This window comes from Nerophis ophidion, linkage group LG27, assembly GCF_033978795.1.
Source record: "Nerophis ophidion isolate RoL-2023_Sa linkage group LG27, RoL_Noph_v1.0, whole genome shotgun sequence".
NCBI lineage: Eukaryota > Metazoa > Chordata > Actinopteri > Syngnathiformes > Syngnathidae > Nerophis > Nerophis ophidion.
In genome coordinates this window covers 994,795-1,007,294 of record NC_084637.1, presented here as the reverse complement: position 1 = coordinate 1,007,294, position 12,500 = coordinate 994,795, and the positions used below count along the sequence as shown (strand labels likewise).

Below are 12,500 nucleotides of genomic sequence, written 5' to 3'. Positions count from 1 at the left end.
ACGACATCTTCTCCATGGACAGCGACGCGGACTACAGCTCGGACGACAACGCGGCCCAGCGGGAGGACGCGGACGGCGGCGGCGGCACGGCGACGCTCGACGACGCGCTTCACGGTCACGGTCACGGCCACGGCTCGGGCGGCGCGGCGTCCGGCTGCCCCGCCGCGGGCGCCGGCAAGAACCGGCGGCGGCGCACCGCCTTCACCAGCGAGCAGCTGCTGGAGCTGGAGAAGGAATTCCACTGCAAGAAGTACCTGTCACTCACCGAGCGCTCGCACATCGCGCATGCGCTCAAGCTCAGCGAGGTGCAGGTCAAGATCTGGTTCCAGAACCGGCGCGCCAAGTGGAAACGGGTCAAAGCCGGCAACGTCAACAACAAGTCCGGGGAACCGTCGCGGAACCCCAAGATCGTGGTCCCCATCCCGGTGCACGTCAGCCGCTTCGCCATCAGGAGCCAACACCAGCAGCTGGAGCAGAGCCGACCTTAGGCGCAGAGCCCACCTTTGGCGCAGAGCCCACCTTTGGCGCAGAGCCGACTTTAGGCGCAGAGCCGACTTTAGGCGCAGAGCCGACTTTAAGCGCAGAGCCCACCTTAGGCGCAGAGCCCACCTTAGGCGCAGAGCCCACCTTTGGCGCAGAGCCCACCTTAGGCGCAGAGCCGACTTTAGGCGCAGAGCCGACCTTTGGCGCAGAGCCGACTTTAAGCGCAGAGCCCACCTTAGGCGCAGAGCCCACCTTAGGCGCAGAGCCCACCCTAGGCGCAGAGCCGACTTTAGGCGCAGAGCCGACTTTAGGCGCGCGGCCCTTCACCGGAAACCCAACAAACTGTCATTGACAATATTTGGCCAACAAAAACAGGCCGACGCTCCAAAGTCAAAAAGTGTCCATTTTTATTCTGTGACTATTTTACTTTTCCAAGTGCGTACAACGACGTCCGAATAAGTTGTCATCGTTGACGCCAACGTCACAAAACACTCAACTTGCGGCCTCGGCCTCGATGAAGAAGAAGAAGAGAACATTTTTAAGGAAATAACGAGTCTTTTTCTTTTTTTTTTTTCTTCTCTTCGGATATGAAATGTTTGCTTTCGTTTTGCCTTCTTTCAGTCCACGCGTGCTGCTACTTTCATTTCATTCAAGTGTCAAATATTTCAAATAATTATGTGTCAATTAAACACTGAAAGCGGATGCTAACTCTCTCCTTTTCTTTTATTCATTCTGAACATTTTAAACTAAGCCTTTTATATTATTTCAATGTTTTAGAACATGTTCCTTCTTTTGATACTTACAAATTTAACGAATAATACAAAAATAAAAAAACACGAACATTATTTCAGCAAAGTCAGTGTACATTTGAGGACAAATAATTAAACTAATTGTAAATTATTATTTTGTTCGATGATGCTGCTTGTCAAAAAAAAAAAATAGAAATGTTGGCCCCTTTTTTGTTTGTATTTTAAATTAATTTTGCCTGAATACAAATCACATTAATCTTTACCTAAAACCGTTGACAATAACGAGTAAATAATTATTGTTGGCAAAATATAAATAAAAACTATATATATTTTAGCAAACAAAGTGCTGCTACATCCGGGTAAGAATGAAGGTTTGACTTCCGGTCGTCTCGTAAATTTCAATTAAATTTGTCATTCCGGATGTGAACAAAAGCTGCAAAGTAACCGGTTTGGGTTTCAAAGAACTCACCTGAGGCCGGAGCGCTGAAGTGAAAGTTATTATGCCTTTCGTCAGGTGCGGAAGTGACTTTTTTTCAAATTAAAAAAAAAAATGAAATTGAACAAGAAAATACATTTCTAATTCACACAAAAGTCAAAGCATTTTCAACATCGAGGAAAGAAAACGAAAGCAAATCCAGATATTAAATAATAATACAAAATATGACAAAAAAAGGGCTAACTCAACCAATTTAAATGTTTTTAAAAAAGTCATCAATTAAGGGCTTTTGTCCTCCTAATACTCCAATATTTGATTAATTATTTGCGGAAGTGCCTTTTGTTTGTCACGTGTCAGTCAGCGTCAAATGCCGCGTTCAAGGACACTGGGACACTTTAAAGCTTCCACCATTTCAACCTAATTGACAATAAAAATCATTTAAAGCGTCTACATTTTCTGGTTGCTGGCAAATAGGCCGAACAATTAATTGCAGTGACGGCAGTGTGCTTTTTTTGTTAATTAGAGGCTGAAATTACTAAATGTCTCCTAAAACATAAATATAATTGTTTAGATTTTGTTCTACTAAAATGCAAAAACCGTTTTATAAAATGATCTTATTTGATCAATTAGATGTTATTTATCCACATGACATTTGGACTTCAATTTAAGTTTCATTGACACAATTAAATGTTCAACAAATAAGTGTTACTGTACATCCTAATAGATCTTTTTTTGGTGCAACTTGTAATGAAGTCAGTCAGAAATGAAAGTTATCCTCTAAATGAAGACGACCTGCCCGCCGTTACATGAAAGCTGCTCGGGGAGGATCAGCCTCTTTAAGGCAATTTGTATACTAAATGTAAATATTTAGTCAAGTTCCTTAAACATATTGCCATTTAACATGGGTGACAAGTGATTTAGTGTTAAATCTGACTATATATTTATTGAATACTGAAAGTTTTATTATTATTTTTTACACTAAGCCGAAGCGCAACACAAAATAAGCTGGAAGTTAAAAAGATAAAATAAAAAGGGCTCCTGGGACACCCCTGAGCCACGCAGGGCCAATTCATTTGCTCACACAAGTTGGAAAATACTGTGACGGAATGAATAAACACAAGAAATGTTTCTTTTATGAAGCATCATTCTTTATTGAAAAGAGACACGTTACCTTAGAAGACTCTGTTTTATCTTACTGTACATCCAACTAAATAATAAAGAGAATACTCATAATTAGAAGCACAACATCAACACGTGTCTCAATCAGAAAAGGAAAAGGAGGCTGGACTATACAGATCACACGTACAGTATCAGGGGTCCTGGACGCTGGACGGCACCAGCGGGCCTGGCAAATAATTCAATGTTTTACCAACTGGAGGAAAAAAACATACTTTTATACGCGTGGCAACGGGGAAATAGCACGAGTCGGCATTTCAATTGAAAAAGGGGCAGACAAGTCGGAGCAGGGGCGTCCAAAGCCAAAAACCAAGAAGTTGAGTATATTACTTTTTACTCTTTATTTCTACGATAAAAAACATGTTTTTTGTAATTCTATTCAAAGGAGTCACTGGCCAATTAAAAAAAAGCTACATGCTCCAAATGGCCCCCAGGCCACACTTCGGACGCCCCCCCCCCAATACAGCTAAATAATAAAGCTACGTGAATTTAGTGCATTTCTGTCATAAATTAAAAAGGTTGTAAAAAACACAAAATCCAATCATATTTGAATAGATCTTCTGGACAATCCCAGCGAGTGGAGGTGAAGTTGAGCGTGATGAAGAGCTGCAGGAGTGCGAGGAAGGAGGCAAACAGAAGCTTCAGTCACATCTCGCAGATATGGCCGACTATTTAGCTGCTGGCCAACATAACGCCTCCACTAAAACTATTCCACCATTCAAACAAGTCCAGTCAGACATTTTTGAAGCTAAAGTAGAAGCGCATGAATAAATAACAATAATATTAGTTAGCAGGTTGGAAGTTGTGGATACATGAGTGCAACCTTGGTGGGGGTGGTAAGCACAAAACAAAGTATTTACAGAGCAAGAGACAAAGCCCTTCTTAGTTTACGAGGACGGCTGTCAGCTTCAAGAAGACTTCCTGATTCAAAAAACACTTGAAGATTTCCCTTTTCATTTCTCCAGGACGTAAAGGAAGGTGTTGATGTGAAATTCATGTGTGCAGCCAGTCCAGTCCTGCCAGGCTCCCGGGCCACGCCCCCTCCATCACAGAGATGCTCAACACTTTGAAATCTAAGGAACACAAAAAAACATCCACCAGCAGCGGCAGATCAACAACTTCACTATTGTTGTCAAATAAGCTTTAAATCATGGCTGTCAGAACTTTTTCCAGGTACAAAAAAATAAAATAAATTGAAGGATAGACTGGACCACTTTTCATATTCTTCAGTACGCTGCAACCTACTCATGTACTACAGCTGGTTGCCATGACTACCTACTTCCTGCATCCTCACTTCAAACACATGAGGAGTTATGGACGTCACACAATAACATCTTTTATATTTCATGCATCCCATCCATTTTATACCGCTTGTCCCTTTTGGGGTGGCTGGAGCCTGGCTCAGCTGCATTCGGGCGGAAGGCGGTGTACACCCTGGACAAGTTGCCACCTCATAGTTTCTTCACAATAGCCACCCTTTGCTCACTCTTGGCATTCTCTCCATGAGCTTCAAGAGGTCGTCACCTGAAATGCTTTTCACTTCACAGGTGTGCTTGAAGCTCCTGGAGAGAATGCCAAGAGTGTGCAGAGCAGTAATCAGAGCAAAGGGTGGCTATTTTGAAGAAAGTAGAATATAAAAGATGTTAGGTACATAACTCCATGTGTTGATTCCTAGCTGAGGTGTGACTATCTCCAACATAAAAATAGTCATGACTGAGGAGCAGGTGTCAGTCCACATGCAGCTATGTAGCATAATAGCTAATAAGATAATAATAATAATATCAGTGTTATTTCTTGAATAAAAATCAAAGTGTGGGCCACACTCAGGACTTGAAATGAAGAGAATGTTTCCTAGGACTCAAACACAAAATGCACGGGAGAAGATCAGTGTTTCAAACGTGTGTGTTGGTGCACACTTAGCATCTTAGCATCTTAGCATGTCAACACTGCACATGCTAGGGGGGGGCGTGGCCTGCAGTCATGTTCTAGCACGTCGCTCCGTGGCCCTGATTGACTAACTTCATCTTTCACATGCGTGTCATATTTAACACGGGCTGAATACTTCACGCCATCGCCAAACATGACGGGGCGAGGGCGTGAAGGTCACATGACCTGGTCAACAACAGAAAGGTGCACAGTGTGTGTTAAACAGGAAGTGATATGTTTTGGCGGGAAAGTGACATTGCCTGAGAACCCACCGACCCGTCTTGTAGTGTCAAATGTCAACGTTGGCTAGCATGCTTGTGACGGCTCAGGTGTGTGTGTGTGTGTGTGTGTGACAGGTCAGGTGTGTGTGTGTGTGACAGGTCAGGTGTGTGTATGTGTGACAGGTCAGGTGTGTGTGTGTGTGTGTGTGTGTGTGTGTGACAGGTCAGGTGTGTGTGTGTGTGTGTGACAGGTCAGGTGTGTGTGTGTGTGTGTGACAGGTCAGGTGTGTGTGTGTGTGTGTGACAGGTCAGGTGTGTGTGTGTGTGTGTGACAGGTCAGGTGTGTGTGTGTGTGTGTGACAGGTCAGGTGTGTGTGTGTGTGTGTGACAGGTCAGGTGTGTGTGTGTGTGTGTGTGTGACAGGTCAGGTGTGTGTGTGTGTGTGTGACAGGTCAGGTGTGTGTGTGTGTGTGACAGGTCAGGTGTGTGTGTGTGTGTGTGTGTGTGTGACAGGTCAGGTGTGTGTGTGTGTGTGTGTGTGACAGGTCAGGTGTGTGTGTGTGTGTGTGTGTGTGTGTGTGTGACAGGTCAGGTGTGTGTGTGACCGCTCAGGCGTGTGTGTGTGTGTGTGTGTGTGTGTGTGACAGGTCAGGTGTGTGTGTGTGTGTGTGTGTGTGACAGGTCAGGTGTGTGTGTGTGTGAGACAGGTCAGGTGTGTGTGTGTGTGTGTGTGTGTGTGTGACATGTCAGGTGTGTGTGTGTGTGTGTGTGTGTGACATGTCAGGTGTGTGTGTGTGTGTGTGTGTGTGACAGGTCAGGTGTGTGTGACATGTCAGGTGTGTGTGACAGGTGAGGTGTGTGTGTGTGTGTGTGACAGGTCAGGTGTGTGACATGTCAGGTGTGTGTGACAGGTGAGGTGTGTGTGTGTGTGACAGGTCAGGTGTGTGTGTGTGTATGTGTGACAGGTCAGATGTGTGTGACAGGTCAGATGTGTGTGACAGGTCAGGTGTGTGTATGTGTGACAGGTCAGGTGTGTGTATGTGTGACAGGTCAGGTGTGTGTATGTGTGACAGGTGAGGTGTGTGTGTGACAGGCCAGGTGTGTGTATGTGTGACAGGTGAGGTGTGTGTGTATGTGTGACAGGTCAGGTGTGTGTGTGTGTGTGTGTGTGTTACAGGTCAGGTGTGTGTATGTGTTACAGGTCAGGTGTGTGTGTGTGTGTATGTGTTACAGGTCAGGTGTGTGTGTGTGTGTGTGTGTATGTGTTACAGGTCAGGTGTGTGTATGTGTGACAGGTGAGGTGTGCGCAGGTAAGAAGAAGCAGAAGAGAGTCAAATGAAGGCGGAGCTCCCGGCGCTGCTGCAGCTGTTGTTGCGGTTGGTGTTGCGGCGTGCCAAGTTGGGCGTGGCCATGAGCGGGTAGCGTTCGTCCGGGCAGCCGTACTGTGCCAACATGTCCACACACTCCTGGCTGTTGGCCTGCCGCGCGTACGCCATGGCGCTGTTGCCGTGAGCGTCCCTCGCCATCAGGTCCACGCCGTACTGCGGGGGAGAGAGAGTTAGGGCGCCCGCCTTTCAAAATAAAAGCCCCGGAAGGGAAAGCCGGCCCCGCACCCAAATCAGAAGCTGCGTGACCACCACGTTGCCCTTGCGGCAGCCCAGGTGGAGCGCGTTGCGTCCGTCGCCTTCGCCGCACGTCTCGTTGACCTGCTGGCGGGAGCCGTGGGCGAGCAGCAGCACCACGCCGCGCAGGTCCTCTTCCACCGTGGCACGCAGCAGCTGCTGGCCCAGCGACAGCTCCGTGCTGGGCAGCGACGCCAGGAAGAGACGCTGCTCGTACTTGGCCCGGATCCAGCGCTCCCGTTCTTCCCTGACGGGGGGGGGGGGGGAAGAGAGAGAGAGAGAGAGAGAAGTAAAATAAGATGCATTGAAGGTTCAATTCCACTGCAGTGTCATCAGCACACTTATCTGACACACACACACGCACACACACGCACACACGCACACACAATCCAGTCTAGCAGGTGATGTATCAGACAAGGTGCATGATGGGAAGCTGCCACCATGTCATCAACTTCCAGGTGACCAGCAACAGCAGCATCACAGAATGTTCCAGAAGGCTTCTCTTCCGGCCATAGAGGTCGGCTGCAGGAGCACACACACCACAAAGCTGGAAGGAATCACTCAGTGTGTGTGTGTGTGTAAGTGTGTGTGTGTGTGCTGAAAGGGGTCCCAGCCTCTTTTAGGGGAAACCCAAGGCCTCTGCATCCAAGAAGTGTGTGTCTTCCACTACCCCACTTGTTGCTGTGTGTTTGTGTGTCTGTGTGCGTGTGTGTGTGTATGTGTTTGTATCTCTCTCTCTCTCTCTGTGTGTGTGTATGTGTCTGTGTGTCTATGTCTGTCTGTGTATGTGTCTGTATCTCTGTGTGTGTGTGTGTCTGTGTGTGTATGTGTTTGTGTGTGTATGTGTCTGTATCTCTGTGTGTGTGTGTGTGTGTGTGTGTGTGTCTGTGTGTGTATGTGTTTGTGTGTGTATGTGTCTGTATCTCTCTCTGTGTGTGTGTGTGTGTGTGTGTGTCTGTGTGTGTATGTGTTTGTGTGTGTATGTGTCTGTATCTCTCTGTGTGTGTGTGTGTGTGTGTGTGTGTGTACACAGTGACTTCATCATCACTAACTAACGAGTCTTGAAAACACAGCTCACGACAGTGGAGAGGCTAATTGCACTAATTAACCACAGAGAGAGTGTGTGTGTGTGTGTGTGTGTGTGTGTGTGTGTGTGTGTGTGTTGTGAATGCACAGCCTCATATTTCTGTGTGCTAATGTGTGTCTCTTTTCACATCCCATTAGGCACAGCGCTGTTTTCCCGCACTGAGGCATGCTGGGTAGATAATTAAACATGAGTATGGGTGAGAAGGCACACACACACACACACACACACACACACACACACACACACACACACACACACACACACACACACACAGGCCCATAGGGGTAAAATGTGTGTAATTTAATTGAGATGAATGATAAAAACACTGTACAGCACCCAGAGGATACAGATTCCCATTTTCTGAATTTACAACATTTTTACAGTATGTCTTTTTTATGATTTTCTATTGTTTACTATTTATCACGTATCTCTAGTGATGCTTCTCTGCCTGATGGCTCAGCAAGCAGACACTTTGTAGTTGGAGACACCTTGCACACGCACACACACACACACACACACACACACACACACACACACACACACACACACACACACACACACACACACACACACACACACACACACACACACACACACACACACGTTTCACTTTTCCTGTCTCACTTCCCACTTTGTACGTAAATGTGTGTGTGTGTGTGTGTGTGTGTGTGTATGTGTGTGTGTAAATGTTGCTCCTTAGTGCAGGTATGTTTACCTGCAGGCAGCACTTTTTTCTGTCTAAACTCAAAGGTCATATGTCTGCTCCCTCAGGGTCAAGAGGTCATCCATCCATGGCCTCCAACACGCACGCACGCACGCACTCTCACACACACACACACACACACACACACACACACACACACACACACACACACACACAGGTCATCATGGATAAATAAATCCTCAGAGCAAAGTTGTCAGTCTGAAAAGCAAACTTCATTCAGTTTTCACACATCTGTATTGCTTTTATTTGTACTTTTTTTACAACTTGTTCCTGTTTTCTGCTTCTATCTAGCTCCCAACAACTGGTGGCTGCCAACCAGTGACCACGCTTTCATTCCTGGACTTAAAGACCAGCTATCTCTACACAACATGACCTTCTTTAAACTGATGTTGAAGCCACCAAATCACAACAACAATAATAATAATAATAATAATAACAACACTATTGTGGATTCCTGCATATTTGCAAGGAAGCAAAATATTCATATTGTTTTCTTCATATCAGATATCATTTTTGCAAGTCAACATTAATTTAGAAAAACTTCGAAGCGACAATTGAGCCTCAACACAGTGAACACAAGTGAATATATGCATGCTTGTAAATGTTACTGGAACTACAACAGTGTGGATTGTGAAGGAACATTTCCTCTGACGACACAGCTGGTCACATGATTGCCACCTCCAATAATCACATTTCTGACTAGGGTTGCCAAATTCTGAGAATATTCAAAGTTGGAAACTTTCAATGGGAATTAACAGGAATAAGCATTAAATGCAACATGCTAGATCTTGCAGCATGATTATTAACTAAAACAACCTGATTTCATGCAAATTCAGTAGCATTTCAACCCTTCACTGTGCATTCCTCCATCACATGCCCAGATAATTGCCAGCATGCTACACACTACAGCAGGACTATAGAGGCTACACTAGTATTTCAGCCCAAGGACTTCATCCAGACAGGTAAGGGACCTCGGGAGGTGTTCAGGTGGCATCCTGACCAGATGCCCAAACCACCTCATCTGGCTCCTCTCCATGTGGAGGAGGCTTTACTTTGAGTTCCTCCCGGATGGCAGAGCTTCTCACCCTATCTCTAAGGGAGAGACCTGGAAACTCATTTGGGCCGCTTGTACCCGTGATCTTATCCTTTCGGTCATGACCCACAGCTCATGACCATAGGTGAGGATGGGAACGTAGATTAACCGGTAAATTAAGAGCTTTGCCTTCCGGCTCAGCTCCTTCTTCACCACAACGGATCGATACAGCGTCCGCATTACTGAAGACGCCGCACCGATCTCACAATCCACTCTTCCCTCACTCGTGAACAAGACTCCTAGGTACTTGAACTCCTCCACTTGGGGCAGGGTCTCCTCCCCAACAAGGAGATGGCACCCCCACCCTTTTCCAGGCGAGAACCATGGACTCAGACTTGGAGGTGCTGATTCATCTTGGTCGCTTCACACTGGGCTGCGAACCGATCCAGTGAGAGCTGAAGATCCCGGCCAGATGAAGCCATCAGGACCACATCATCTGCAAAAAGCAGAGACCTAATCCTGCGGTCACCAAACCGGAACCCCTCGACGCCTTGACTGCGCCTAGAAATTCTGTCCATAAAAGTTCTGAACAGAACGGGTGACAAAGGACAGCCTTGGTGGAGTCCAACCCTCACTGGAAACGTGTCCGACTTACTGCCGGCAATGAGGACCAAGTTCTGACACTGATCATACAGGGAGTGGACTATGTTCTGACACTGATCGTACAGGGAGTGGACTATGTTCTGACACTGATCGTACAGGGAGTGGACTATGTTCTGACACTGATCATACAGGGAGCGGACTATGTTCTGACACTGATCATACAGGGAGTGGACTATGTTCTGACACCGATCATACAGGGAGTGTACTATGTTCTGACACCGATCATACAGGGAGTGGACTATGTTCTGACACTGATCATACAGGGAGCGGACTATGTTCTGACACTGATCATACAGGGAGTGGACCGCCACAATCAGACAGTCCCATACCTCGTACTCTCTGAGCACTCCCCACAGGACCTCCTGAGGGACACGGTCCAATGCCTTCTCCAAGTCCACAAATAATGTTTCTAATCCAAAGACTTAATTGAGAAAAATGTTGTGTACACCTGCTAGCAGCCCTTTGAGACACTAGTGATTTAGGGCTATATAAGTAAACATTGATTGATTGATTGCTAGTAACAAAGAGTTCCTGCAGACATTTATGTTTCATGGCTTTTGAACTTCATGTACTTGGCTCTTCACTTTGCTTTGAGTCGTGCATTGGAAGAGTCACATGACTGCTGCTTATGGACTTAACGAGTTGAAGTCTAGCACAAGGCGACTAGGACTTTTATTTTGTGCTAGCATGGCTTCTTCTCCATCTAGTAGCACATGTATAAAGAACTTGCTGTCAACACATTTTGATCCAATTTAACATGTTGCCATTTAAAAATGTATGTACTTCATTTATGAAATCATGGAATAAATCTCATCAGACAAGTCAGCAAGCTCTCTACTGAATGTCAGCAGTAGTTCATTCCTGCATCCACTGAAGTTTTGTAGTGGGAAAGACACCAACTGCTTTTATTCTATCCAAGTAAAAGCTTTACACGAATCAACACAACATAAGCGTGCTACTGGAAGAAAGCTACAACCTGAGATGAACGAGCTAACGGTTTTCTGTACGATGTGATCATTAATTACAGTCTGGGTGGTGTGTGTGTGTGTGTGTGTGTGTGTGTGTGTGTGTCAGAGGTAATGAGCGGTAGGAAACAGGGTTAAGAGTGACATGGTGTCAGTGGCTCCTCTTCTGGCCTAATTAGCCCTCTAATTAATAGATTAATAGATGGATAAGAGCATCAGCTAACTGCCGAGCTAATGTGCAGTCAAGATGAATCACCACCTTACACTTTTTGTCACAAGGTGAGCCTCCGAATGTTCTGCTGATGCTGCCAAGACGCAGCAAATGGATTCCCCTTGTAGGGAAAAAGTCAAGACAAAGAACGAGGAGAAGAGGCTGAAATCTATTAGCCTTTGCTGGACGGTCATTAGGTGCCCTTCGATAGGCACAGATAATTAAAGGAAGTCGGGGGGGTCGGGGGGAGTCATCCATGCGACGAGACTAGACAGCAGTGAAGGGGTTAACCATGCAAATGAGATAGGGAAAAATGGAATGAAAAGTCTAAATGAGGCAAAGCAATGGGACATGTCGATGGTATGGTCCAGCTGAGCCACGCTCCAGTGGCCCCGTGCTCTGAAACGGGGGATATTGGGTAATTAAACACGGGTATTTGGAACAGAAAATCGAAACAAAAAAAAAAGTCAGATGTGCACCATCATTGCTGTGACAATTATTTATGTTGAATCGCTGCCGCCAAGTCAGTCACATTTGACATTTTTCAACAACTTGTCTGGAACGCTGGCTAACAAAGCGCGTGAGACGTGTTTCCATGGTAACAGTGGCCCGCCGTAAATGAGGGAAACGGCCAAATAAAAACATTTGAAATGTATATCAGTAGTGCTTGAACTCATTCAATCCAAACATATTACCCACAAACTCCAACACCCCCCCCCCCCCCAAGCCAATATGACTTTCTTTCAGCCACGGGGTGGGAGGACGCTTACCGGCGGCGTACATATTCATAACGGCATTCAGCTGTGGGACCGCGCCCCCGCCAAACATGCCGGAGTCACGCATGCAGCGAGCCTTATTTACTTAACAAGAGGCAGAGAGACAGGATGTTCTGATGAGTCAGCCATAAAAAATGTGCATTTAGTGCACATTAGTGCAACCTCTCGCTGATGAGCGACCATGAAGGGAAGCTGATTGGCTCGTGTCAGCCGGTTTAATGTCAATAGTAAATTGGAGGGCTCATTAGGCCGGTTGGAGGACGCGGCTGCGGGCGGCAGCGAGGCAGTCATGTAAAAAATAATGTCTATTAGGACTCATTTAATCAAGGACGAATTACAATCTAGGTCCAATTATTTGCCAACATTTGCAGTGGCCGGCCTGTCAGAAAGCTTCTGTGTGCCAGCGTGTGTGTGTGTGTGTGTGTGTG

General features: G+C 46.2%; 2 protein-coding genes across 7 annotated transcripts in view; one reads left to right on the top strand and one right to left on the bottom strand.

The window, feature by feature from the left end:
• gbx2 (gastrulation brain homeobox 2) overlaps positions 1 to 637 on the top strand; it is a 1,301-nt gene extending 664 nt beyond the window's left edge. The window contains exon 2 of the mRNA XM_061889007.1: positions 1 to 637. This exon is cut by the window's left edge and continues 54 nt beyond it. Within this exon, the coding sequence (XP_061744991.1) occupies positions 1 to 488 (488 nt within the window). The 3' untranslated portion in view covers positions 489 to 637.
• Positions 638 to 5,672: 5,035 nt separating this feature from the next.
• agap1 (ArfGAP with GTPase domain, ankyrin repeat and PH domain 1) overlaps positions 5,673 to 12,500 on the bottom strand; it is a 131,871-nt gene continuing 125,043 nt past the window's right edge. For 5 of the 6 annotated variants that reach the window (XM_061889319.1, XM_061889320.1, XM_061889321.1 and 2 more), the window contains 2 exons: positions 6,605 to 6,860; positions 5,673 to 6,532 (listed from right to left, as the gene is read on the bottom strand). In XM_061889319.1, coding sequence (XP_061745303.1) covers positions 6,323 to 6,532; positions 6,605 to 6,860 — 466 coding nt within the window. In that variant the 3' untranslated portion in view covers positions 5,673 to 6,322. The remainder of the gene's footprint in view (positions 6,533 to 6,604; positions 6,861 to 12,500) is intronic. The other variant, XR_009804602.1, reaches the window with a different exon arrangement.